General features: G+C 40.6%; 1 protein-coding gene across 1 annotated transcript in view; it reads left to right on the forward strand.

The window, feature by feature from the left end:
• The first annotated feature begins 3,372 nt into the window (after positions 1-3,372).
• The window catches only part of cachd1 (cache domain containing 1), an 81,635-nt gene continuing 58,328 nt past the window's right edge, over positions 3,373-26,679 (forward strand). The window contains exon 1 of the mRNA XM_034882184.1: positions 3,373-3,621. Within this exon, the coding sequence (XP_034738075.1) occupies positions 3,373-3,621 (249 nt within the window). The remainder of the gene's footprint in view (positions 3,622-26,679) is intronic.

Genomic DNA, 26,679 nt, shown 5'->3' on the forward strand with positions numbered 1-26,679 from the left:
AACTATATTACTTTGGAAATCATATATCTGAGTTGATATTTACTGAAGTCACCTCTTTGAAAGTTAAATATGAACATTCTCGATTCCCATTTTAAAAACCTGAATTTCAATAAATATTTTTCAAATTTCAAGATGCAGTTTTTCAGAGAAAACCAGTCAAATTTGATTGCTTAAAATTCAGATCAAAAATTCAAGTTAAAAATGCACACAGCTACCCAGGATAGGAGAAGCAGTTGAGCCTTCATGCAATCGAACCGAACTCTGGCCTAGCAGAGCACGGCCTGTCTGTCAAGTGATAGAGACAGAGAGTGACCCTAAAGATGACAGACGTCGGGCAAACAAAGGTTCTCCGGTAAGGTTGTTGTTTACGTTCCATCAAACTCAGGGCTTGACAGAATTTTGTATGTCGGATCACATGACAGACAGGTCGCGCTCTGATAGGCCAAACGTCGGTTTCTGGGTAGCCCCAATGTTACTATGTAAATATTTAACTTGAATTTGAGCAATCAAACTTGATCAACCTGAATCTATTTTATCTTAAATATTGAAAGTAGATTTTTTTTGTATCTGAATTTGTGACCATTGAAATAAGAAATTTCAAAATTAAAGTTTTTAAAATAGAAATCAAGAATGTTCATATTTAAATTTCAGAGAGATGAATTCAGGACAAATCAATTCAGATATGTTTTTCAAAAATAAACAATTTCAATATTAAGTATTCAGTGGCTGTTAAAGTTTAAAGACTTCTGTCTCTTATTTGCTTCCATAGACTACGAATAGTAGCCTACATACTGAAAAAACACAATTGGTATCCATAGTAACTAGAGTAAAATGATTTTTTACACTGTAATATTGAGCTTTTTTGCTACTCATATTAACAATGGAACCAAAAATAGTCTTCATTTGACAGATGATAATTCCGTTACACGGCATTGAAGTTATTTTGGCTCCAATGTAGAACGATCATGGTGGGCAGGCTGCTCTACTATGATCAAGGCCGTGACTAAACATGCTTGACTGACTGACTGACTAAAACATAAAAATTAGAAATGTATATACATGTCGACTTTCCAGAAAGTGACGCATCATGAAGAAATAAAAATCCCCTTGTTGATGCTAAAAGGAACTACACCTTTAGTGGTGTTATAGCTACTTTTCAGGGTCTATAACCAAACATAACTGGGCTACTGTTTGTGTAACAGAGTGGAGGTTGGTTACTCTAGCACTACACGGCTAAATGGTAGTAAACATTTGAAAGGTTTCTTCAAGCCTCCCATGACTTGATTCGAGTTTATGGGTTAAAGACTGGGCAAACTCCACTGTTAATTCCAGTGTGATTGACACATGCAGCAACCTGAGGCCTAATTACACGACCATCAGAGCTGGCCAGAAGGCATGTTTTGATCCCATTGCATCTGTCCGTCTTCAAAGGCTATCTATAAAGGTTATTGGTAAAGAATTAATTACCAGCAGCATCTAGTTTGAAAAATGGGTTCATTGACTCTATTAAGTATAGGTTTAATTTTATAGACAAGGTGACATGTCTCCCCGAGCAATATCTGTACATTGTTCCCTTCCAATTACTCTATATTTGGTAACAGCTACAGTTGCCATGAAGCCAGATGGAGCTAATAATTTTTTTTTTTAAAGACTATGGTTTTGGGAATTTATGCCTTTAATGGATAGGATAGCTGGAAATGAAAGGGGAAAGAGGGGGATGGGTAGAAATGCATAAACCTGGAGGAACAAACCTGTATATGTGCGCCTGCTCCAACAACAGAGCTAACCTGCCACAAGCTAATCATTCCTAACTAATCTGAGAGTCATACATCAAACAGCAGTTTCAGCACTCTAGCAAAAAAACAGATTTTAAAATCTGAGCTTTGCCCTCTAAGTAAACCTGGGATGGTCGTTTAATGTGGTATGTTTGATTTAGTGTTCAGTTTGTAAATAGGATAAACCCATTTTTTTCCACATCAAACAGCTATGAAACTGAAATGTTGCACCTGAATGCAACATAGGTTAATCAGAAAATCTCCCAAAGGTTACAAGCAGTAGAAGGGATGGGGCGAGGCCAGTTGTGCAGCTGCAAATTAAATACACACTGCAATCAATGAAGGTTATAGACATAGAGAGAGAGAGAGAGAGAGTTGAGCATGTGGATGGGTCGGTGTGCTGTTTTACTTCAAAGCCTCACATCATTGACTACAAGATTCTTTAACAAATGATTTTATTTTGCCGTCAGAAATCAAAATGTGAATTGCCCAAATGCACAAGCCTCCGCTTCTCCTCAAAGCAGCTCGGCCAAAGGGAAATTGAAGCCAACACAAAAACAAGAACTGGATCCTCACAGGAGTGGAGTCTCTGCTGGATGCTACACTCACTTAGATTTGTGATCTAAATGCTGTTGCTTATTTTTTCCAAAATCATTACAGAAACTTCACCTGTTTAATTGTTTAATGCCTGAAAGCAGAAGACCTCTCTATGTGCCTGTTTGGATTTTTACTTCAACTAAATGTCTTTTTTCAATTCATTTAAAAAAAAAAAGACATAATCCCACATAGGTTACTGACAGTTTTACTTTTTTAAATGATCCTATAGCATCATGAAAACTAAAGGCACTGTAGCCTATATAGTAACCCCACTTTTATTATTTAAATATTTTGAAGGTAACGTATCCAGTTGTTATTTTAAAATGCACGAGAATTCAAATGTACAGTGAACTCAACATTTAAAGTGGTCCGTCGATTGCATACCAGGTTGAACAAAATGGAAAATAATGATATACCTGCAATGAAAGGCATTGGGCGATTTAAACCATCATGGACCAGAGGACCAGAGGTCATAAACATTATGCATATGTGAGATTATACTTTCGGCAAACTTTGTATGATACTGAAGGGTCATTCCCGGCCGTTTTAACTGATAGCTATTTTCCCAGCTGCAGTTGAAGGCATCATCAGGAAACCCTGATCCATTGATCCGGAGATCCAGGCGTCGGTAGGACTCTTGTGTTTCCACGCCTCCCACTTTCACCCCCATTGTGGTGAATCTCCGGCTCGCACACACTTTGCCAGACTTCCAGGAGTTGGAGCGAGTGAGTGAAGACGAAACGCCGACAACGTTTAAAAAGAAAAACCGTGTCTTCTTCTACGCATGGATCTACTTTCTTCTCTTGTTGGATTTCAAAGAGCTGCAATGGTTTGCGCTGCCGGGAATTTTGGAGACTCGTACAGGAGAGAAAGGGTTCACATTCTCTACGCTGCAAAGTTGTAAAAGTAGTTTCCCTTGAAGTCCCCCCCCCCCCCCCCCCCCCCCCCCCCCCCCACTTTAAGACTCCGTGTTTCTTCAGCCTGTAGACCCACAGCCATCATGGCGAGGCGGACGGGGGAGAAACCTCTGGGTTCGACGCCGAATACGCGCGCTGCTTTCCGGGATCAACACCTTCGGTTTCACGGGGGCTTGTTGGCTTTTTCGTGGAGCTTCGTTTTAATGTGCTCGGTTCTGTCTTGTGGATATTGCGGAGCCGAAACGGAGTTTTCCATCCTGGAAGAAGTGCAAGTTTTGGCCGATCAGATGAAAAAGCTGTCTTCACAGGAGCTGGGAGTCTTTACTATGCAGGTAAACGTGGATCAGGATTGCTGTAAAAGTGTGTGTTAGTGTCTGTGTAACAGTGTGACAAATTGCTGTGCCACTTCGTGTTGGAACTGGTACAAACAGGATTTTCAAAACAACAAAATAATGTAGCCTATCAATCATAGAGGGAAACTTTGTTGACAGAAATGTTACAGTGTTACGAAACCATTAGGTCTTTGGCTGCAACAGGCGCTTTAATTGTAGGACGCATTTATCTGGGGTAACAACACGCTGGACGTTTCACCTTTATTATCATCTAATCCGCTTAAAAAGACGAAATTTACAACCGATCAGTTATTTAAACACATTCAGTGTGTGTGTGTGTGTTAGGTGGGTCTGCTGGAAAGGTGAATAAACTGTCACCTAACGTACATTGTTTCTTATTTAAAGTCAGCCATGAGGCAACATTGCTTTATGGATTGTTCCTAATCCAACAGCATTACAGACTTGTGTCTGGTTATAAAGATGCACACATGCCATTGTGCTGATAAAAAAAAAGATGGTTATAATGGAACATGCCTGCTTGTGAGTCTCTGAGAATTGTGCTTTTGTATGTCTCCTTAATGTCAAATAACAATGAATAGGCCTACATGTATTTTTATTTAACTTGGCTGCAGCCCACAGATCCATCAGAGAATTAGCATTTTGGACACATGGAGAACGGATTCTCCTCACCAAATACAAACAATACACAACGATTACTTTACTTGATGTTTTTTTTGGAGTAATCGATGAGTCGCGGGGTTTGTAAAAGGTTAGAAACTATTGAAAAATGCAATCACACGTTCTTGAGGTCCAGGTGATCAAACTGGTTATAGTCGACCAACAGTCCCCCCCCCTCCCTACCCCATATATTCAATACACAGTGATATAAAAGGAGAAAAGCAGCAAATAGAAGAAGCTGTGAACTGTAATATTTTGCTTAATAGATGGCTTAAATGATGTCCCTATTTTCCAAATGGTTGCAGATTAATTGTGTTATCAACTTATTGACTCACTGTTGCAACTCTGACTGTACTGATTTTTGAGTTTTATTAGAGGTGACATGGTTCAAGCGTTTGTGGCCCTTGTTTCTTCCCTGTGGGGACATTAAACATATTGGCATAAAAAATCAATGCTGATAAGTACATTCACTTATTAAATGATACAAACAGTTTGGGAAGTTTGTACATTTTTTTAGAAACAAATATGCCAAAACAGTACAGATTCTAGCTATTAAACTGAAAATCTAATGGGTTAGAACAGAAAGCAAGCAATTTGAATTAGAGCTGAAACCTTTAGTATATTAATCCGTTGGTCAGCAGCAAATTCATCGACTATCAACTATTCGGAAAATGAAGCTAATTAATTTTAATGTTAGTTTAAAGCAAACGTACCACCCATTCCTCCGTTCCACCTTTTTGAATTCTGAGGATTTGCTGTTTATGTTTGTCATATGTGATAATAACTAAACACTTTTGGTCGGACAAACAATCAACACTATTTCCTATTTCAGGCCTGTTATCGTTTGATCAAGTCAGCAGATTAATCAATATGATAACGTACCATGTGAACACATTGAAAACACCACCTGGCCATGTCCATACGTGCAGACCTGCGTTGAGTCACCAAATGGCAGGGGGTGCAAAGGGCAGTGCCGGTTGCTGCAGGGTGTGAGGGGGGGGGCTGTTTAGCACTTCAGAGGCAGAGGAGCTCACAGGCCCTGAACACAGAGGCAAGGCAGCGGGGGGGCCCTGCCCCCAAATGGTGTTTCATCTTCTCTGCTTCCACACTGAGCTTCCTTCATCCCGGCTATGGGAGTCGGCTTTGAGGACTTCCTCTGATCCCCTTGGATCCGCCTTTGTCGCCGCTCATCCTTCCCTGAGCTCCAGGCTCATTCTTCCCCGAGCTCTAGTTTCTCCGCTGATTTGTAGAGTTTGTCATTTCTTTTCTTTTCTTTTTTGCTCTGCATTATTCTTGTTTGTTGCTCGTGCTGATGCATACAGAGAAACTATTTACACCTATCGGCCGCAAAGATTTACTTCATGCAAAAATATTTAAATATATTACAATACTTTATTTTTAATGACTCATTTAGATCACCTACCTACATTTTTTATGAGAGGATTCATTCAGCATCCTCCCCTGGTATCGTGGGAAAACGGCTTTGAGACAATGTTGTTGTTGTACAAGCTGTGAAAATCTGACTTGGCATGACGCTAATGCGAGTTTGATTGAAGCGGTGGATTTAATGGATTTGTCAGACTAGTTTTCTGCGAACGAGATGTGCGTCCAGTATAAACAGTCTGCATCTGCCTGTGAAAACAACTGTAGGTATCTGTTGGCCGTGCTGTCTGTGTGGACACCTGCTCTGATGCTCAGATGTGGCTGACTTGCAGTCTGCAGGTGTGTCTGTTGAACTGGATTTCACTTTATCTTCTCTTCGTCTCTTTGGTAGTTTCCCCTTTTTCCCTGTGCAGTGAAGGAGGCAGTGATTTTCCACACTGTGACCCCCACCCCCCTCCCACGTGAAATGTCACAGCTGACATTCATTATCTCTTTGAGGCACTTTTTGTGTTTTCCTTTTTTGGCACAAAGACAACTTGCAAAAGTTAATGCTGTACTATTTTTGAGAAGATCTGAAGGTTTTGTCATCAAGCGAGCATCCCAGCATCTCCGTTTAAAGCGTAATTCTACCTCTCTCTGCTCCACCCCTCATTCTCTGGCAGATGTGTAATTTGAGGCTTTTCTTGTCAGTGCTTCTGAGTCATTGGGTCAACCTTGTTCTTTGAGTTACTCCATTATCAGGGGACACTCTGGTTAAGGTGATTGGTCCAGAGGATTTTTTCCGTTTATATTTAGAGATGGCTTCTTTATTGCCTTTTTTTCAAAAAAAGAAAAGAGAGTGCAATCTATTATTATTATTATTATTATTATTATTATTATTATTATTATTGCAACTACAAACTGTAAAGTTTGCTGTAGGGCTGCAATGTTCTGTTATTGGCATAAATGATTGATCTATCATCTTGTCTGTAATTTGATCATCGTTTAGTTCATGAAATCAATCAATCAAGAATTGTCAATCAAAAATTCTCAGAGTCAAAGAGGAGATCTTCAAATGCTTTATTCTGTCTAACCAACAGTCCACAACTAAAATAAAATATAATGAGGAAAAGCATAAACATGTCACATTTGAGAAGCCGGAACCAGTGAATGTTGCAGTTGCAGCAACACACTCTTGGTCAGGCCTGCATAGATTGTCACTAAATGGTGAAGCCAAAAAGAGATCAGTCAGCGCTGTGCGAAAACTCCAACTCACTTGGCTTTAAAGAGAGGCTATTTCCTTTGTAAAATCGGATGATTATTTACAAAGGAAATTTAAGTTTAAGGGCCTTAATCCTCCTCAGAGAAGTGTGGTTTGTTACAAAGGCTGACTCGTCCAGCATCCCCGGCCCTCTAAATGAATATTGATAGTAATTTGAGGGCAATGGAGGTTTTGTCCAGGAAAAGAGAAAATTGGGACAGCTCCGGCACTGTCATTAGGCTGTGATTTTCTGGGTTTGGGTTTGGTCCAAGGGCAACAGCAGTTGAGGGGCTATCACAGAGCTCCCACTTCTGGTTTTATTTTTATTTTCTTAACTTAGACTAGACATTATCTAAATGTCTTCCAGCTGCCTTTATTCCTCTCCTTGCTCCTTGGTCTGTTTCTCTCGGCTGCTGTGTTTCTTCTCTTTGCCACGCTTTGTATTGAATCCATTGCAGAGACCGAGAGGGAGGGCTAGAGGATGTACAGCAGGACATCAGAATTCCTGCTAGGTTCACAGCTTCAAAGCCTTCTTGCTTCTTATTTCTTGCCTGCATGGCTGTGTGTTGAAACAGTCAAGGTTATCGCAAGCCTCAGAGGCCCTCTGCATCATGTTGGAGTATTTCTATATCCTATTCATTCTCTCTTTTCGCTTTAAATGTGTGTATGAGCTGCTGTACAGCTGCTGTACATCCATGTCAGGCTGTGTCCCTCTCCAATGTAAGTCAAGTGCAGATTTGAGTCGTGTATGCGTCATTTTTCAACAAGTTTTTTTTGTTTGTAATGAGAAGTTTATTATTTCATGGATTTCACAAATTTTAATATGACATGTTATGCCAAAAACTGTTTAAATCGGAACATGCGCAACTACCATATGCTCTCGACCAGAGCCGATCTGATTTGACTCTCATTGGGTATGACAGGTTAGGCTGTAAACCGTTTAAATATGAGCATGCACAACTCATGTCTGCACTCGATTTACATCGGGTAGTGACGCTGGAAAAAAAAAAATCAGCCCTGGACTTTTAAGACCCACACCAGCCCAAAGTTGGCCAGACACCAACCATCCTTTCACTACCCTTCAACACATGTACGTACCAGCAGGGTTCCACATTGGAAGAATGGTAGATTTATTTGATTCACCAGCAAAAAAACACATTGACTAGCCATTTTTATGATGGAAAAAAAGTTTTGAACTTTGAACCCTGCATACCAGCCCCATAATACTCTCACTTCCCTGAGTGGTAAGTACGGTAACAGAGTATGATGTACTCACTGATTCAAAAGGCTGCCTGGCTCCTGAAGGCAAGATGGCTAATGTTTGAGGGTGGAGCTTGGCTGTCATCAAGATATCTTGTATAGTAAACAAGTGACAAGTTTAAGTTGAAATTAAGCTGCATTTTGTACACAGAGTATGCTTATGCGAGTGGAATGTGGATAAATCAGAAAGTCATAGTACTATGTTTGCAAAGGCTTTAGCTTACCAAAACCCTAAAACAATCATTTCATATGCTTAAATCTTGTTTCTTAGCTAGCTACGGGCACTTTGTTGTTGTTTTGGCCGCAGGTGGAAGCGGGAAGTAAAAGTTCTGTCTCTATGATAGGAAGGAAGTGGGCCATAGTTGGGTGTGATTGGACAGTGTTCAGATGAGAGACAAACCAGTTGGCCAATCATGTGACCTCTCTCCTCTCTGTGGGCCAGTCAGTCAAGAACGACACACAAGTGGGTCAATTATGTGATCTCTCTTCTCTTTATGGGCTAATTTAAAAAGAAAAAGAAAAACAAGAATTAGTTTTCAACCGAGTGCAGCTGCAGCCCATTCAGCCCACACAAATAGACCGGCCCACCGGGAAATCTTCCGGTACTCCTGATGGCCAGTCCCTGCCTGAGAGAGGGTGAACCATAACAGTGAAGTATCGGGACCAAAACAGGGATGGTTGGGGTTGAGTGAAACTGCAAAGTCGAGTGATAACTCTCTATGGGTTTTCCACTACGAGTGTCTCCTTTTTACATAACACAGTTTATTCATACACATGTATAAAGAAAATTATTACAGCTGCTTTAACTCAATAATTTAGTGTTAAAGTGCAGCCAAGAAGAAGAAAAAAAGTGGCATTCAAGGGTGAAAAGGCTGTCATGGCTGTGAAAAATGTCTGTTGGAGTTCTATGGATCTAATGCGGGATCACATATTCATTTGCATCAGGGTTTGGAGCCATATTGAATAATGTGTTTTAACCCATTCCCTCCCCACCTCTCATGTTATCTTACTGCAATAAATGTCTGTCAGGTTTTGAAAGTTGTAGGTGTTTCTTTCTCCTTTCTCTTGTTTAAGATGATCAGGTTGTCTGAGCTACAGAGGCTTTGCATTGCAGTTTTGCGTTGCGATGCAAAACTTCTCCTTCTCAGTCCAACCATACCTCATTATGTGCCTTAGCAGTTTATGAGCCATTCAAGGCTGTGCTGAACTATCTGCACCTCTCTTTTTTATTTTAACTGTTGTTTTTTTAAATTTTATGTTATTGCAGGGATCATGTTTTTTTTTTCATTTATTTTTTATACACTTCCTTGCTTTCGCTCACAGTTGTTGGATTCTTGGTCTCAAGTTGCTGCTGATAGATGAATACTTCAAACTTTAACTATTCTATTAGTGTGGGTGCTTTAGTGTTGGCTTTTTTTTTAAAATTTGTATCCAATCATTTGAATCCAAGCTGAAAGTGAACATGGTAGCAGATGTGATAACCTGCTGGATATACATTACCTTATGTCCAAGCTAAACCTTTTCAATCATATACAAGTTAAATTGTTATAATGAAATTTAAGAAGTGTGTTTCTTGAGTCCATTTTGTCATGAGAAACCGGGCTCTCTGCCAACACCTGCAAAGTCCCGCAGCGACATCTGCAATGTTTTAAAACTTGGAATGACTTCGATATAAGTTCTCATCATTCTTGGCCTGTCCAAAACCTGTGGCAACAGTCCATTTATGTCAACTCTTACCTTTTATTATTACCTTTTATGCCGTCACAATGCTGGAGAGAACAGAGGAAAGGACCACATTTTCATTAAATGTGGAGCTTCTTGTATGTTTTGGCTTGACTCCAGGCACCAGGCATATCCTACACTGTCTGCAACCTCCAAACTGAACATGCATCAGACACGGTGAAATCCCCAGACTTGTTGGACACAACTGGGGATTAAGTGCTGCTGTCCGATGGAAACCTTGTTGCTTCTGGATTTATATCCAATTTATCAGTCTCAATGAGCTTTGGTATGTTGAAGCACAACAACTGAAACTAGTTTAGTTAGTAATGTGGGAGTCTGTGCACTACTTAGTTGAAACCTCAGGTACAGGCCGTCCATAGCTATGTGGCATAACCTGTATTTTATGAATAATGCACAACAATGCATGTGGTGCAGGTATTTTATCATTCTTGCTCAAATATCTTGCAAATGAATTCATAAAAATCACTTCTTCTTCGTTTCACTTCTGCATTTTGCTGGAGGAAACATTTGAGATTGTATTATTTGGCTCCATCGCCCTGGGCTATTTATACTATTTGTAAAGGTTTAATTTGTAGTGACAACACAACCACAAATTGGCTATAGGGCTATCAAACTTAGTTTTGTTAACCAAAGTGTGAACTGTGACTGCAGTCATTGTTAAATATTCTTTTTTTTTTGATGGGCACAGTCATAAGTTGACTTTGTGAAATGATATTTTCCGATTTTCTTTTGACACCAGTCAATTTTTAACAGTTGGCAACAGAGCCCTGAAAAGACATGATGGATCATTTGGAGTCTGACTTCATCTTTATTTGAATTTACCTGCAGCCCTCTTCCATATCCAACATAACCGTGCTAGCTTGAAGAAAGATATGTAGAGAAAAACAATTTCAAGGATGGGTTTTCTTTTCCTCCAGAGCTTTTGAACAACATGCTCCAATTCATTTCACTAAAGTCTCTTTAATTTATTTTGCCTTTGTAAGTACAGCCTAGTGCACCGTCTTTTGGCTCCTGCTGGACTGCGGCTGGGACGGAGCATAAAACTGATGTTCTTCCCCTTCTGCACCAGCTGTTGTGGTTTAAATCTGTCTGTACTGTCGTGGCCAGATCATTTATCTGACCGCTTTTTGATCTGTTTCCAACATTTCCCAGTTAAAGAAGGCCTCTCTTTGGTTGGCCTTGACTGAAATTGGTTTTTCAGTGATTTGCAGTCTCTTCAGCCTTTTGCCTTTTTCTGTCTGCTTTTGCTTGATCTGTATTGTAGAGCAGGTCAACAAGGAGATATAAGCTGTTGACTTGCTCTACACGGCTGAGCTCCTGTTAAGAATCTAGAGTGAACATGTCCTTGGCTGCTATCTAAGTGCAATGTAGATAAACACGGGCAAATTAGGAAAAATTACATTTCTTCCAGCTGCAAACATCCTGTCGTTTTACCACCGATAAACATCGGGATGCCAATTTCAGGTGTGCACACATGCATACACATGCATCTGTGTGTTATGTCATAATAGTGTAGCTGAAAGGATAAGTTAATTAGTTGAATTAAATGATTTTGATACATAGTTAGTTATAGTTATTCATTCTGCGGGCAATAATGCCAAATATTCAGCAGTTCTAGTTTTTTTTCCATTTATCCATTTTAAATCATCGGAAACTAAATGTCAGAAAGTTCAGAAAGTTGTTAATACAATATAAGAAATTTAAAGAGGTCACCTCTCAGAAAGTGTGATGCCCATTTTTGCACTATTCTTTTCAAGATTTTTATAGAACTGGCAATTAAACAATTTAGAAAATAACCATGTAACATAATTTCTTCTTGCATGTACAGTAGATCTTGACCTGATAATTCCCAAACACAATGACAAGTTTTGACTCCACCTCCCAGTATATTCCTAATAAATTTAGTGTCTGCTTGCGCTCTTTCAGTCCCCATTATTCATTATGATGACAGAAAAACTAAATAGCTCATCCTCAACGCAAATATTTGGCATATTAGTTTTATAAATACGTTTTTATGTTTAATCAAAACAGTTGTTGATTCACTTTCCGTCTGCCGATTAATGATCCTACAGATCCAACGGATCCTTTCAGCACTCATTTTCACCAAACTTCCAGGCCTTCATTTAAAGTCGCTACCTCTTTCCTCTTAAGGAGGAGAATGAATTAACTGGCTGTGTTTAATCAGCTCATTCCCACATTTTTAATGATTCCCCCTCTCTCTATTGCCTCTCTTGCTCTTTATCTCCCATGCTCTGTCACCCCTCCTGCCTGTTTTTTTTTCCACACAGCCTAACTTGCTCTCTCTCTCTCTCACACACACACACACACACACACACACACACACACACAAAGCGATAACAAATGCACTCAATGAGAGAGAGAGAGAGAGAGAGAAAGGGTCTTTATTGGTGATCCAGGCTTGGTGGTTTTTTTCCTCCAGATTCCTGCCAGTGTTACTTAGTTAGCTCCAACAGGGATGACCTGGCAGTGTGAGCCAAGGGACCCCGGGCCACTCTTAAGCAAGTCAGTCCCTTCACTCGCCACAATGGGCAAGACTCAAAAATGGACTCTCCTTGAAAGAGAGAAATAGGGGAAATGAAAGGGGCGGGGGGGCTTGTGGTGAAGGCAAGGGGGCAGTGAGCAAAATACCCGACATTGAGGGCAAGAAGAAGTAGAGGGAACAGTTCCCTCCCCCCAAAAAACATGCATTTGTAAGGCCCCCCATCCCCCTCATGGTGCACTCACACACTCCTGCAGGAGAGGCTTTGCATTCTCGATGAGGAGAGAGTTGGAGCTCCTACTGTGGAGAAGCAGATCAAACTGTTCTCTCTCTCTCTCTCTCTCTCTCTCTCTGTGTTTGTGCTTTTCTCTTTGGGCTCTGCATTGCGTACATAAACTGGCGGTAACCCGAACTTCACAGTTGTTGAGAAACGCTGTTTCCCAAGTTGTCTCGAATTTCCGTCCACGTTTTCTAGGCCTGTGTGCAGTATTTTTGTATTTGGATAGGTGCAGATCTGACTGAATATGTAATAGTAGGCTTTGGGTGAAAGCCTAAAAGATTGTGTGTAACAGTGGCTGCCAAAAAATAGCAGGTCTCTCACATTGTGGAGTCTTGTACAGACATACACAAACCACCCACTGTCGCTGCAGTTTGAATGTTTGTCTCTGATGGGGAGGAATTACATGACGCCTCTCTAACTCGAGGGTCACAGGGTCGTGGAGGTCAGCTCAGTTAGTCTAACTTCTCTCCTCACGGCCATTCATGAACATATGACATCAGCCAGTTAAAGTTGCAGTCTGTAATAGGGCTGGGCGCTATGGAGAAAATCAAATATCACAATATGTTTGACCAAATACCATAATGATATTGTAGTGTTGACTATTTGTGCTTTCACAAAATATTTACACAATGAGATGCTTGATAAATAATCATCAGCAATGTGGATATAATGCCTAAGCGGGTAAAGGCAAATTATAGAACAGCTACTGTCTGATAAATTCAGAAAATTACATCACTTTGCTGTAATGCAGCCTTTAAAACCAGAAAATATATCACCTATGCCAAATTATGATATTGCAATATCCAAAATCTAGGACAATATCTATTATCATATCAAGATATTGATATATTGCCCAGCTCCAGTCTGTAATGAAGAACATAAAATACCCAGTCAGTTTTTCTCCTGATGCCTTGTAGTACTTTTTACTTTTTGGACACTCTGAATTGTGGATTAGTTTTTCCAGAAAGGTTTGGCCCATTCTTGGTCCACCAACTTAAAAGTAGAGTTGGTGTATTTGTTAGACAGAAAAGTAGCATGTGATGTTGCTAACATTAGTCATAAAAGCTAGAAAGTGCAAGTTAGCAAATGTCTGCTTCAACCATTTCTGTTGAGAACATTCATTTATTCTTGGGTAGAACACTTAACTCCTTTCTACTGTGTACATTACTGGCTGTAACTTCACTGCTTTCAGACCTTTTTGGAAGGAAATAATACAGAAAAATATGGATGAAGAGCTGAATGGAATTGTTAACTTTTTGGGAATCCCTGTTGACAGTTAAGGCCTTTTTAAACCTGAATGTCAGGACCAAGGTTCTTGTTGTTGTTACATTTGGATACTTTTGATATTTGATTTGCTTATTTCTGGTATCACAGTTCAGTTATGCTAGCGTGCTAAAGAACTACACATGATGTAACTATTCCCTGTCGTCATACGTGAGCCGCATCTCCTGATACTCGTAATGAATTGGTTTGTAGACTCTTGTATCCTTTCTCTGGTGTCGGGATCGTTTCGGACCCCTGCTCTCCCTGTGCTAACTGCAGCTCTTTTTATTTTGTTGCATTGTTAAGAAGCAAGACACAGGAACTTTACTTGGGTTTTGAGGAGCTACGACATTTGTTCAGAGACAAACTGAAACATACACTGTACACTTACATTTATCTCTGTTCTGATTGGCCGACATCTGTCTAAATACACTGCCACTCTCTCTCACATACACACTAAGCTCTGAGCTTTTTCTTAAAGGATCTTCCCCATTCTTGGAACACACTGATAGTCCGCCAGAACGGCGTGTATTTAGTCCAAAAGTCTGAACCATCTAAAAAATGCCTGCACACTAGAAATCCAGCTTGATCCACACAGCTACAACCTTTTTTGGTCAGACCAAATTTCGGGTGTTTGGTCAAGGAGAGGTTTCACACCTGTAACTTTGATGCGGAACAAACTTAAAACTCTGAAAATCCGGACCAAACAAAGTACAGTAGGTGTAAAAAGCCTCTTAGATGAGAAGATTGGTACCATTTGTTCACTAGCGCTGGAGCTGAAGCTGGGAAGTGATTATGGTTTAGCTTAGCATGAAGACTGGGAAGCAGGGGGTAACAGCTAGCCCTAGCTTTAATAGTTTTGTTTTTGTTGTTTATATCCTTTTATGCTGAATATTTGCATTATATAATATTAGGTAGATTAATAGTAGAAAGCCACCTCCATTTCTCTGTTTTGTTTAGTTTTCTGTCGTGCCTTGAGGTCTTGGCAGTCTGCACTTCTGCACAATTTCTCCTTTGTCTGTCTTCTCCATCTTCATCCTCTCATCTTCTCTGCTCCCCATTCCTATCGGTGTAATTGTGTCTGCCGGTGGTGGTTTGTGAAACTGGCCGGTGTCTTTTGTCTTCCGCTGGTTCGCTGGCTTTGAAGATAAGTCAGGAAGTGACCCGGGCTAATGAGTTGAACTTTGAACTTTCTGCCTCTGTGTCTCCATAAGACAAGGCTGGTTCGGAAGATGAAAAGAGATGCAGTGTCTTCTTTTTCTAGCAGATAAAATAACAAGGAAGAAAATGTGATACAGCTTGCTAATTAGGAGGCAGGGAGGAGTGTCAGGGCGTTTTGAGTTTGAGATGAAAAGTGGGTAGACTGCTTCAGACACCTTCAATGTTCCAAACACATGCAAACACCCTAAGGCACACTTTTACACTACCTCTATCTCTACCTACACACATATTTCACATAAACACAGACTCTTATAAAGCTTTATGTAAGGAGCGGCTGCATCTGTGTTTAGCTATCAGTGTCTCTGAGCTCAGTTATGTTTCTGCCAAACTACTGGCTTATTTAATCTGGACTGACTCACACGCAATGGAAGACGAGCATTAGGGGAGCCAAACAGGCTTCGGTGTTTAACACATTTTCAATATATCTTCACATCACCGAAAAATAAAGCCAATTTTCCTGGCTATGATGAAGAAAGTGTCCTTTAAAAAAAAAAACTTACTTAATTCATATTTCTGATATGATTTTGACTTTTTTCAATTCAGAGAAACAACAAACTTGCCACGTAGAAAAAGAGCTCATTTACGGAAAACATGATAACCAAGTCCTTGGGTTTAAAACAAGTTTTTCGCCCAATGCTTGAAGGCAAGGCAAGGCAGCTTTATTTGTATAGCACATTTGAGCAACAGGGCAATTCAAAGTGCTTTACATAAAATCAGTTAAACAGATAAAACACAAGTACAAACAGTGAAGCATTAAAAACGATAAAACACATGAATAGACAGTTTAAAACAAAATAGAAACATTAGGACACATAAAACACAAGAATGAAAGTTACACTGCAGCATAAGAAATTTAAAGAAATGAGCAGTCATTTAAAGAAAGGCAGCATCAAAAAGAACACATCTACTGTTACCCGCTTGGGGAAATTTGAATGAAAATTGAACGATAACAGCCTTACGCTAGATGATAACAGCCTCACGCTAGAGCCCAGACTCATAAAAGCACATTGCTCTTGTTGCGTAGGGACCATCTTGAAATCATCTCGCAGCACATCTTGGCCTCAGTTTTCTTTTTTTCCCTTCTCAGGCTGTCTCAATCTGTGTGTGCAGGTTATCTTTGTTGGTTGGATTTCACACTGCTAAGTTACAAAAAGCAATTGGTTGGTGATTCTTTTAAACCAGTTAACAATTATTGGTGTACTCTGAAAAGGTAGATAATATTAACAGCAGTTTCATCCTCTTGTCTCCTGTCCAAAAGAAACCCCCCTGTCGGCCTGTGTTTGTGTATATGTGTGGATGTCTACTGAAATCAGCACTGGTGTTCCAGCTGAGAGGTCTAATGTCCAGCCAGTGGTATAGCAAGCGGGTCCATTTCACTTCTTGGGCATTCATGTGTGTCTTTCTCCAGCAGAAAACCAGTTAATTCTTTCTACAAGAAACCATTGTCTTATCTGGTCCTCTATATCCTTCCAAACTTCCATCTCCCAGACCTTTGTTTTCTTTCCAGAAGGCCTTCTGTCTGCCAGGTTTGGCTGCCTGGTGCCACGCCAGCTTTTTTTCAGTCTGTCTAGCCCTGGTCTTAGCACCGGCAGCCAGCTGGGGTTTCTGCTGGCATCTCTTGGCAACTGAACAAGAGACAAATCCTGTCTACACATCTAGCCCTTTCTCTACATTTTAAGGAACTTGCTTATTTATATGTGGATACATTTTGCAGTGAATAATTCCCCAAAATTGGATCTTGGCGCTTGTTCAATTAAGTTCCATATTTACATATAGACCCTTTCCCACCTCAAATCTTAACATTTATGAGTCAAGAGTCAATGCGGATGTCCCCTGTTTACATTATTAGCTTCCAATTAAACATATACTTCCTGCTTGTTTATATCAAGGAAGATGTCACTTGTTATGTCAGATAACAATCACACCATCTGTGCAATTGTCAGGCAGTTTGGAACACTTTTTCACACTTCCTTACTGTTTATTACTGGAACATGTCTCTTCTGTTTTGTCTCTGACTCCTTAACACGATTACAGCAAATAATTCTGTGTCAAGCTACATATGTGAAAGACCCAGTAGCACACCACACATTAACCACTTGATGAATAGCTACTAAAACTAAAACAATGACAAAACATGACTTTGATAGCATCCAGTTTTGTGAAAATGTCAGCACAACGGTACAACAATGTTTCGATGTGGAACTTACTCCTTCAAATGAAACATGCAGCAGCTTCAACCTGCTCTGTTGTGGAGCCGTTTATGACCGTGTAAATAAGCCAGACCTCTTACCTTTTCTGTCAGCGTTGTTTGGTTTGTGTAAAAGGGCTCTTAGACTGATACTGAGCTGGGTGTGTGTGTGTGGGTGTGTGTGTGTGTGGGTGGGTGTGTGTGTGGTGGGTGTGTGGGTGGGTGGGTGGGTGTCAGAATGTGTTTTTTGTGTGTTTGTGCATGCAGGAATGAATGAGTTGGTTTACATTCCTTTGCTTGCGTGTGTGATACGGTTGATTGATGTGACGACAGACTGAATATCATGAGACAATAGAAAAGTCTCATCTGGCAGCAATGTTGCTGTAGCATTTATATCAGGGGAGCAATGCAATGCAAAGCATCAATGTTTTTTTTGTTGTCATGCATATCAAAAATTCATATAAGCTTGAACCAGAGTGCTGTGCAGCATTTTAAAACAATACCATAAAAAAAGTTTAAAAAAGTAAATTATTATAATAATGTATACTCTTTATTGATCCCCTATGGGGAAATTACAATTTACGCTCTGTTGTTGTTGCACACAGGCCTGGAATGCACACACATGCTCAGGTCCTATACAGGTCCTACCCATCCACTAATGGAGAGAGATTGCAGAGTGAGTGGGCTGCCAGTGCTGGACCAGCACCCTTAGCGCTGGAGTGAGGGTATGGTTACTTGCTCAAGAGCACCAGACAGTGCCCTGGATGTAAACTGGCATCTCTCCAGCTACCAGTCCAGACTCTGTACTTTGGTCTGTACGGGGACTTGAACCGGCAACCCTCCGGTTCCCATCCCAACTCTCTACGGACTGAGCTACTGTTTAATTTATTATTAAAACATATTGTTACATTGTAACAATGTTAGCAAACTTAAGAAAACTTTTTAGAGAGGTGCTGTCATATGTCTCGTGCATATTTCAGAACAGAAACGCTGCTCTCCTGCTCCTCGTATACACCGCAGCACAGCCACTCATCATTTACATTCCAGAAACCTGTGAATGTCCTTGGGGAACTCTCCTTCTCGCTCTCTCTTGAAAGCACTCACACTTGAGCGTCTGCACACAGCAGTTGATTGACTCGTGAATCTGAATGGGAGAGATTTCCGATGTTTAGAGAGCACAGGGAAGAAACCTGATGCATATTCAGCTGACATCCACTACACGCCTGCCTGCTGCTTGAGAGCTCCGCTTGACATGTTTGTGAAACACAGAAGCTACGTGGGGTTTGCTTGGGTGTTAATGATGTAAATTAGACGTGTCTTTCTGTTAGGGCTGGGTATCGAACTTTGATACTTTTAAGGCACCGACTGGACTGCCACCATGGTATTGAGTAACAAAAATGCCTTGTCAATTAATACCAAACTTCAATACCTTAGGTGTAAATCTCATCAGTGTCAGTGAGCCGAATAGCATGCGGCTTGCACTGCTTGTACCGAGATCTAGTAATACTTGTGACTGGCTGTCACACTTTACACATTGAGGAGGCATGCAGGAAAAAACTCTAGTTAGACACAGAGCCGGGGCTCACGCGTCTGTGTTGTATTTTGAGGGGCTTGCCTACAGTGTCAGCACATAGTTGTAAATGATATAAAAAGTTTAATGAAAAATTTAATTTAAATCTTTTTTTTTTTTTAATAGATTACATAAAATTGGTATTAAAAGAAACGCTCAGCAACCCCTATTGAATTTCAGGTATCGGTATTGAACGTTTTTGTACAGTAGCCATCCCTGCTTTCTATATATTTTTTTTGCATAATGATATAGAGCTTACTGTTTTGTTAGCTAGCAATTCTAGAAGAAGCAAGTGCTGCTGCATACATTTAGCACAGATAGCTAGCTCATCATCTTGTGGGCTGCTGGCTTTGTGGGCTAGAGTTTAAATGTAGACCCAGTACAAAAGAAGGGGAACCAGGCCTTGAGACAGGATATTAACAGATATTCCCATTTGTGTGTGTGTGTGTGTCTCTATTATCATCATGTGTTTTATGTTCTGCTCATGTTGGCTGTGTTAATTTGTTTCTGCTGTATGTTTACGATGCAAACTCAACAACTCATTAGTTTTTACATTTAAAGCCTTCTGAAAAATTCAAAATTAAAGACTGTAATTGCTGTCCCTGCCTGAATGGATTTTATTGTGAAGTATAGTAGAATCAATCTGAGTAAATTAATGTGCAGACAAGATCAGAACGGTAGAGAATCTGAGTTTGATGCTCATCTCAGAAAGGTTGTGTAATGCCCTCTTAATAAAGTTTTGCAACTTTGCACCCTTGAATACTAGTGTGTAGTGAAGAAAAACTCAATTTCCAGTTGTGTGTACCAATGTGGCAATAATTTTGTCACCTTTTTTCTGCTTAAGGTCTGAGACTGACTAATTGAATTGTATTTAGTGTAGAGGCACTGGGTTGTGGAACAGACCTCTGTCAGAAAGCAGCGTCATCCACACTCTTGTTATTAAATTGAGTTTCTAGCAAAAGCTGTATGTGTGTGTTCGCCTAAACCAAAACCACAGCTCTGATCCTGGGCTGTGGGAAACACTCATCTTTTGATTTTATAGACCAATCAAGACATAATCGACAGATTAATCAACAATGAAACCCTAATCAGTATCCTCTTTTGATCCTTTATTTACTTTACTGCTTCCTTCATTCCTTTGCACCTCCATCTCTATTGGTGTCTTTTAGGCAGTTCTGCTGACTTCTGAAGCAGCTTTCTGATACAAATTGTTTGTGAGTTACTCCGCTGCAGGAGAGGGAGATTTGTGTATGTACGTGTATTTTATGTGTATACTTTGGCAGTGTGGATTTCCGCTAGTGAGGGTCACAATTCATAAAGTGTGTGTGTGTGTGTGTGTGTGTGTGTGTGTGTGTGTGTGTGTGTGTGTGTGTGTGTGTGTGTGTGTGTGTGTGTGTGTGTGTGTGTGTGTGTGTGTGTGTGTGTGTGTGTGTGTGTGTGTGTGTGTGTGTGTGTGCGCGCAGCATTAGCTTTGTGGGCAGGTTAGACGGAAAAGGTTCTGCTGTTATTTGCCACTGTGCAGGATCCATTTTTGTAAATGTGTCATTTCTACGTGAGTCAATATGGCGGTGCATACATGTGCATGTATATGTATTTCTGTAACTCAGCCAAGCCTTGCTGATGGTTTTCCTTCCCCACCACACTTCCCAGGTTGCCTCCCTTGGCATCCTGAGTAGCCAACACAAATCCTGAATCCGGTTAATCATGTCATGTCAAAAAGATGAATGCTGTGGCATTACTCTACTCAGTAATAATATGTTTATATTAGTAATAGTCACAAGTGTATTTGGAAAATTTCTCTTACCAAGTGTGATTTATGTGTTTGTAGTAGTGCTGTCAAACTAAAATATTTTACCGTGATTAATTGCATTAATGTCATTGTTAACTCGCAGTTGATAGCACATTTTTATCTATTCTAATCGCCCTTGATTTCTTTTTGTTAATGCTCTTATGAACATGGAAAAGTGGATTGGCTCACTTTGTGCAAATGTTTGATTTTTTTTTTAAATTGAAAACAACATTGGCATATAACCTACTGTAGTGTTGCATTTCACACTAACATTCTCACTTGGAGCAAATACTCTCACACAGCGGTAACACTGTCCATCAATAAAAGGGTGAAAGAAATACTTTGACGAGGGGGGTGGGGGGGAATTCGCGTCAGCTGTGTGCTTGGCCATCGAGTGGCATTTCAGTCTGGACATGCTGCGATGATAGTTCAGTTCACAACAACAAAACTCACCGATCACTTTGGTCTTGTCAATGAAACCATTTGGCAACTTTAACAAAATAAACGTTCCCTTTAGAATCTTATTGGCATCCATTTTGGTGTCTCGCACTCGACATCTACTCAAAACGTAACATTACTACTCTTTGGCCGGCTCGCAAAGCCAAACAAGTGTGTGTGTCGTGCCTGTTGTTTTGTTTCCAGTCTAGCTAGATGTTGTAGGTTTTCTAGCGTTACTAGTTGTTGCAACAGCATGTAAAAAAACAGTTTGCTAGGCAATAAAGAACGTGAATCTCGCAATAAAAAAAATTGACGCCGTTAAAATGGGTCTGCATTGCAACCGCTGTTAATAATGTGTTTAACTGACCGTGCTAGTTTATAGTAGATACCTGTTGCCCTGATCATGTGAAAATTGTCCACAAAGTAACATAACACAGGACAATGACCAGACGTCAACCCATATTTGACCAATTTCTTCCAGACTGGTGTTCCTGGTTAAATCCAGGATATTTTTGTGACCACCAGGGTCAGCATGATCAGGCTCCCTTAGTTTAGTGAAAAAACAGTATCATATGTAGCTTAAGCCTCTCTGCAGGGCGACCCTTGCCTCTATTAGTCAGTGCGTGTAACTGCCCTAAGAATACATGAAGTAGAACAAAGCGCCCGGCCTATAGAGAGACCTTATAACAGTGGCTAGACATGATCTCACATCGTGCTCAGAAACCCGAGAAGGAGACCACCCCGGGAACATTTTTTTTCCTCCCTGTCCTTTCTCTTCTTTATCTCTTTGCCAATCTCTCCATTCTGTACCACTGTTAGTTTTTTTTCAGCAGCCCACTCACATACACCTGCCTGAGACATACACACATTATATTCGTTCAGGCAGTATCCTTATTTTTCTTTCTCTTCTCGCCTAATACCTTTCTGTATTCCTAACTTTCCATAGGCTTGATTCTCACCATCATCAAATTTTAAGGATTACAAAAAGTGAATTATTGTAAATAAAAATGATTGTTCAGAGAAGCTATTGAGTTAGTACAGCGCTGTTTTATGGCACTTATTCTAGAATGTGGTGTCTTATTTTCTTATTTTTATGGTGACTTTCGTGTGTCTAATTATGCTTGTTAACTGCAAGTAAAAGCCTTACAGATGAGTCCACAGCATAGGAATGTGACAATAATCCAGGATAGTTTGTACAGACAGTGCAGGCGGCCCATTTGAACATCCTTTCACTTGGCTGAGAGAGCGGGGCTTATTCGGCAGGAAGCGTATATCAAAGTTTTGACTTTATTGGCCCTGTGTGACGAGTCCTTCTGCACCGACTGTCTCTCTTTCTCTGCCTTTTCTCTGACCCTGGCTTGGAGTTTATCAGTCTGCTTTCTTTCACACACTTTTTTTTGGGGATCCTTTGGACATCTCTAAGGGGTCAGTATGACGTTTTGGCCTTGGCAGGGTGTACCACCAGGGTGCGACTGGGACATGTGGTGCCAGAGGCTGCTGGCAGGCTGGCATTGGGCCCTGAGGTGGCTGAAGTCCAGTCCAATCCAGAGGTTAAGGGTTTGTGAGGCTCTTGCTTAGTTTCCACTGCTGCGCCGTCTGTTTGCTTTAGTTATGTCGTTTGTCATCTCAGTTAAAGCTGTTAGTTCTGAAAGATTTTATTTTGGGATAATAAACTCCAGCCGACACAGAGGGGATCGATTCCCAGCATGCTTTGAATTGGAGCAATTCTTCCTCCTCCAAATATGTCAGTAAGATTTTAAAGTGTCGGTATCCATTCCTAACTAAATGATATCCATTGTAAACATGCTCGTGGCCCACTATAGGTCTGAACTAATAATTGAAAATGCATTTGATTTACAGCAGAGGTTCTTTCTTAGTTCTTTATGAACTCCCTCACCCCGATCCCCACATTACTTTACTTGCATTCTTGACAAGTTGGTCATATGAAATGAGCAGAGTATTTGATTTGGATCTCAACTAAATGGCCTATAGTAATAGTCCCCAGATATTCACAAGATTACCACATCATTGATGACGTTAATGGCTACACTGAGTATGATGGTTTAACTATGATCATCCTTGGGATTTTAGTCTCTTTCATGTTGTGAGAACACAACCACCCTCATTTATGGACCATTTTGATATGGAGGAAGATTCAACCCCCCCCCCCCCCCCAATACAGAGTTTTCTCATTATCTTGCATTCCCGTGTCTGACTTATTTGACCGCAGTGTGTGTGAGGTTTTGTTTTCGTCCTCTTTCGCTGCCTAGATTTTATCGGCTAAATGGAGGCACTCAGGTATGCAGCTTTGATCTGTCTTTGGAAAGTTTTCACATGGGCTCCACTTTAACAGCCAGTTGCTATTCCCATAATGCACTGCTGGCTTGGCTCTACTGCCGCTACATACGGTATGTATTGTATGTGCTGTTTTCAGGGTAAACTCCAAAAAGTCAAAAGAAAAGTAGTTTGATATCCCATTAGAGCCTTATATGGTATATTCCAATATATACTGCTTACAAAGATAAGTACACTTTCATTAAAAAATAGGAATGCCACCATCAACAACTAAGTGTTTTATTAAGTTTTAGTATTTCTAATTGCTCAAGTAGGATTACTGCATGGTTGCTGTGGCCTGCAGCCTTGTTTAAATGACTGCTGTAACATCAAAGGGCATGTGTGGGGGTAATGACCTGCACCCTACATGTATGCCTCTTACCACATGCACTTGATATAGGCTTTCAAAGGCACACACACACTAATGGAGTTTTTCCATTAATGGTACCTGCTCAACTTGCCTCGGATCGACTCGGTCGAGGTGCCCCGTCCTCCTATTTCCATTGCAGATTAGTACCGCCTCATGCCTGAGGTGAGCCATGGCTGGTCATCATAGCAGGAAACTGCCGTGACACAAGCACACAGAACGTGGAAGGTGTGTTGTTTTTGATTCTCTGCATGAGGCTGCCGCCACAGCCAGAAGCCAAATTTAGTTTCAAAAGAAGATGGAGGCAGCAAAAAAAAAGATTGCTAAACTACTTAAACACGGCAGGTTTATTCAGGACACCCCCCGCCCCCGTCTGTCGCTAGCATTGTTGCCTCAGTGAATAGTGACGATTCTCTCCGACCAATCAGTAGCCTGCAGGCTTTCACGTCATCTTTTGGGATCGCCTCAGCTCGCTTGGAACCTCGGCTGAGGTAGTACTAAAAAAAGTACCTGTTCCAGGGAAAACCGTAAAGGCGAGTCGAGTAAGTACCATGCAGTGGAAAAAACAATGTTGTGAAAATATAAGTAAGCTGGATCATCAGATAAAGCTATCACAGTGTTACCACTACTTCCTAACTCTAAGCATTGTGTTTTTGTCAGAACTTCAGAGAGTTTTGGGCACAATGTCCCTCTTTACACCGCTACTCTCAATTCAACCCTCAATTTACACGATTTGATGGTGAGTGGCCACAACATTCATAGTTTCTAAACTCCCAAAGAGAGAGCAAGAGGGGGCGGAAACCTAATTTACTCTCACTAAGCTCCTAGATTATGTCTCTCATTTGAGTCACAATGCCTTATTTTCAGACTGCAAGCCACAACTCGGATGGTTCATTACCATCCTTTGTGTTGCAGAGGGCTAAATGGGGAAACACTAGACATGAAGTATGTTTGATTTCACTGAGATAAGAAGGTAAAACATCTACAGCGTCTGTACTGGCTTTGGTTGTTATCAAACCGCTGCCCTGCTATCTTTCTCTTCTCTTCTCTCTACTGCTTGTGTCTGACCATGTCCCACATTCCCTCAGTTTTCGCCTTTCCTCCCTTCTTCTCTCCTCCACCCTCCCATTTTTTCCCCACATGTGGAACGCATTATATCCTGTCTGGTGGAGAGGGAGAGCAAACATCCCAGACTGAGACTGAGAGCCTCTCGGGTAGGTGTAGGGGGTGGTGGGGAGGCTGTTAAGATCTGCATGGCGGTGACTCTCTCTCTCTGTTGGCCCCGAAGCTGTTTGGACAAAAGGGGGTCTTGTTATTTCAGAACCTCGGCCCCCGACTGACAGGCTTTACCCTCCCACCGCATTGGGATCGACGAGACCCTGGTGGAATGAGTGAGAGGGAGATAAAGAAAGTCCATTTAGAGGTCTTTGCACTCTATAGTACATTTGGCGTGAATAATATCTAAAGCATCTGTAGGTGTGAGTTTAAACCACTGTGTGTAGGTCTGTCTTTCTGTCTCATTAGGCAGTTGATAACGTGCAGTAGTGCTATGACTTGTTTTATAGCTGTCAAACAGATTGGGATTTAGTGTGTTTTTTTTTTTTGGATGAATTGCAGGATCTGTTTTGTTAAACTTTTTTGTTAAATTTTCAGGTTTTAGCTCAATTTAGTAAAATATGTGGACATATGTGGTGTTGATAAGGAAAAAAATCAAAGAAATTTGAAAGTTCCTTGTTCTGAAATGTGACAATTTTCTGCTTTTCTTGTTCTTACAATATAGCAAAATGTTTAAATACATGTGATGATGTTGCTGGTGTTGTAGGACGTTTTCGTGGGCATATTTCACTGTTTCCTGATCTTTTAGACCAAATAATTAATGAAAGAAATGTGTCGCCAGAGTAATCTATAATGGAAGTAATAGTTAGTTGCATTCCTAATACAGAACAACAAGAGCAAACATGAATTTAAGGACCAAAAATTATTCTTCCATTATCCATTCATTGCCATTGAATTTTTGTTAGTGTGTTTTGGGAATTGTCCTCATATTTGTACCAAAGGCAGGGTCCTTGAATTATGGTTGAAACCATCAAGGAATGTTTCTGAAAACTCTTTCCTTGTTACTTTTTCTGGCAGCTTAATGCATGTATATTGCTTGAAAGTTAAATAAATACTGTTACTGCTTTTGTTTACATGGCATGCCTCATCAAGAAGGCGTGAAATCGTTTTGGGTGATGTCCGAGAAATATAATAAGGGCCTGGTGGAAAATGTTTTAAAACATGCATTTTCCTTTGCTCCACATTGAAAAGTCATCACACGTGGTCAGTGTGACACATTTGTCCAAGGCCTTGGATGTTGAAAAGGTTCCAAGACTTCACTTTACGTCCCAGAGTGGATACCATGACAGCAGGCTATAACCACCACCACACCCTTAGTGCTTGGATCAGGACTCATTAAACTGCATTGTGCTTAGTTATAGCTTTAAAACTTTTTCAAGATATTCAGTCATTCCCATATCTGGAAGCACAGTTCCTCCATAGTGCCCATTGATTACATTGGAAACCAGCAAGTGTGTCTACATCATGATTTCATATTCCTACATCAGATTCTGAATGCTTACGGAAGATCCAACTATCTCACTTTCTTTCTCAATGTTACTGTGACTGAAATCAGAATAGTAGTAGCTCAGCTGTAGTAGAATGAGGGTGAGGTATGAAAGTGGGGGATATGCAATATACACTCACCGGCCACTTTATTAGGTACACCTGTCCAACTGCTCGTTAACACTTAATTTCTAAGCAGCCAA

Source organism: Etheostoma cragini, chromosome 9, assembly GCF_013103735.1.
Source record: "Etheostoma cragini isolate CJK2018 chromosome 9, CSU_Ecrag_1.0, whole genome shotgun sequence".
Classification (NCBI taxonomy): Eukaryota; Metazoa; Chordata; class Actinopteri; order Perciformes; family Percidae; genus Etheostoma; species Etheostoma cragini.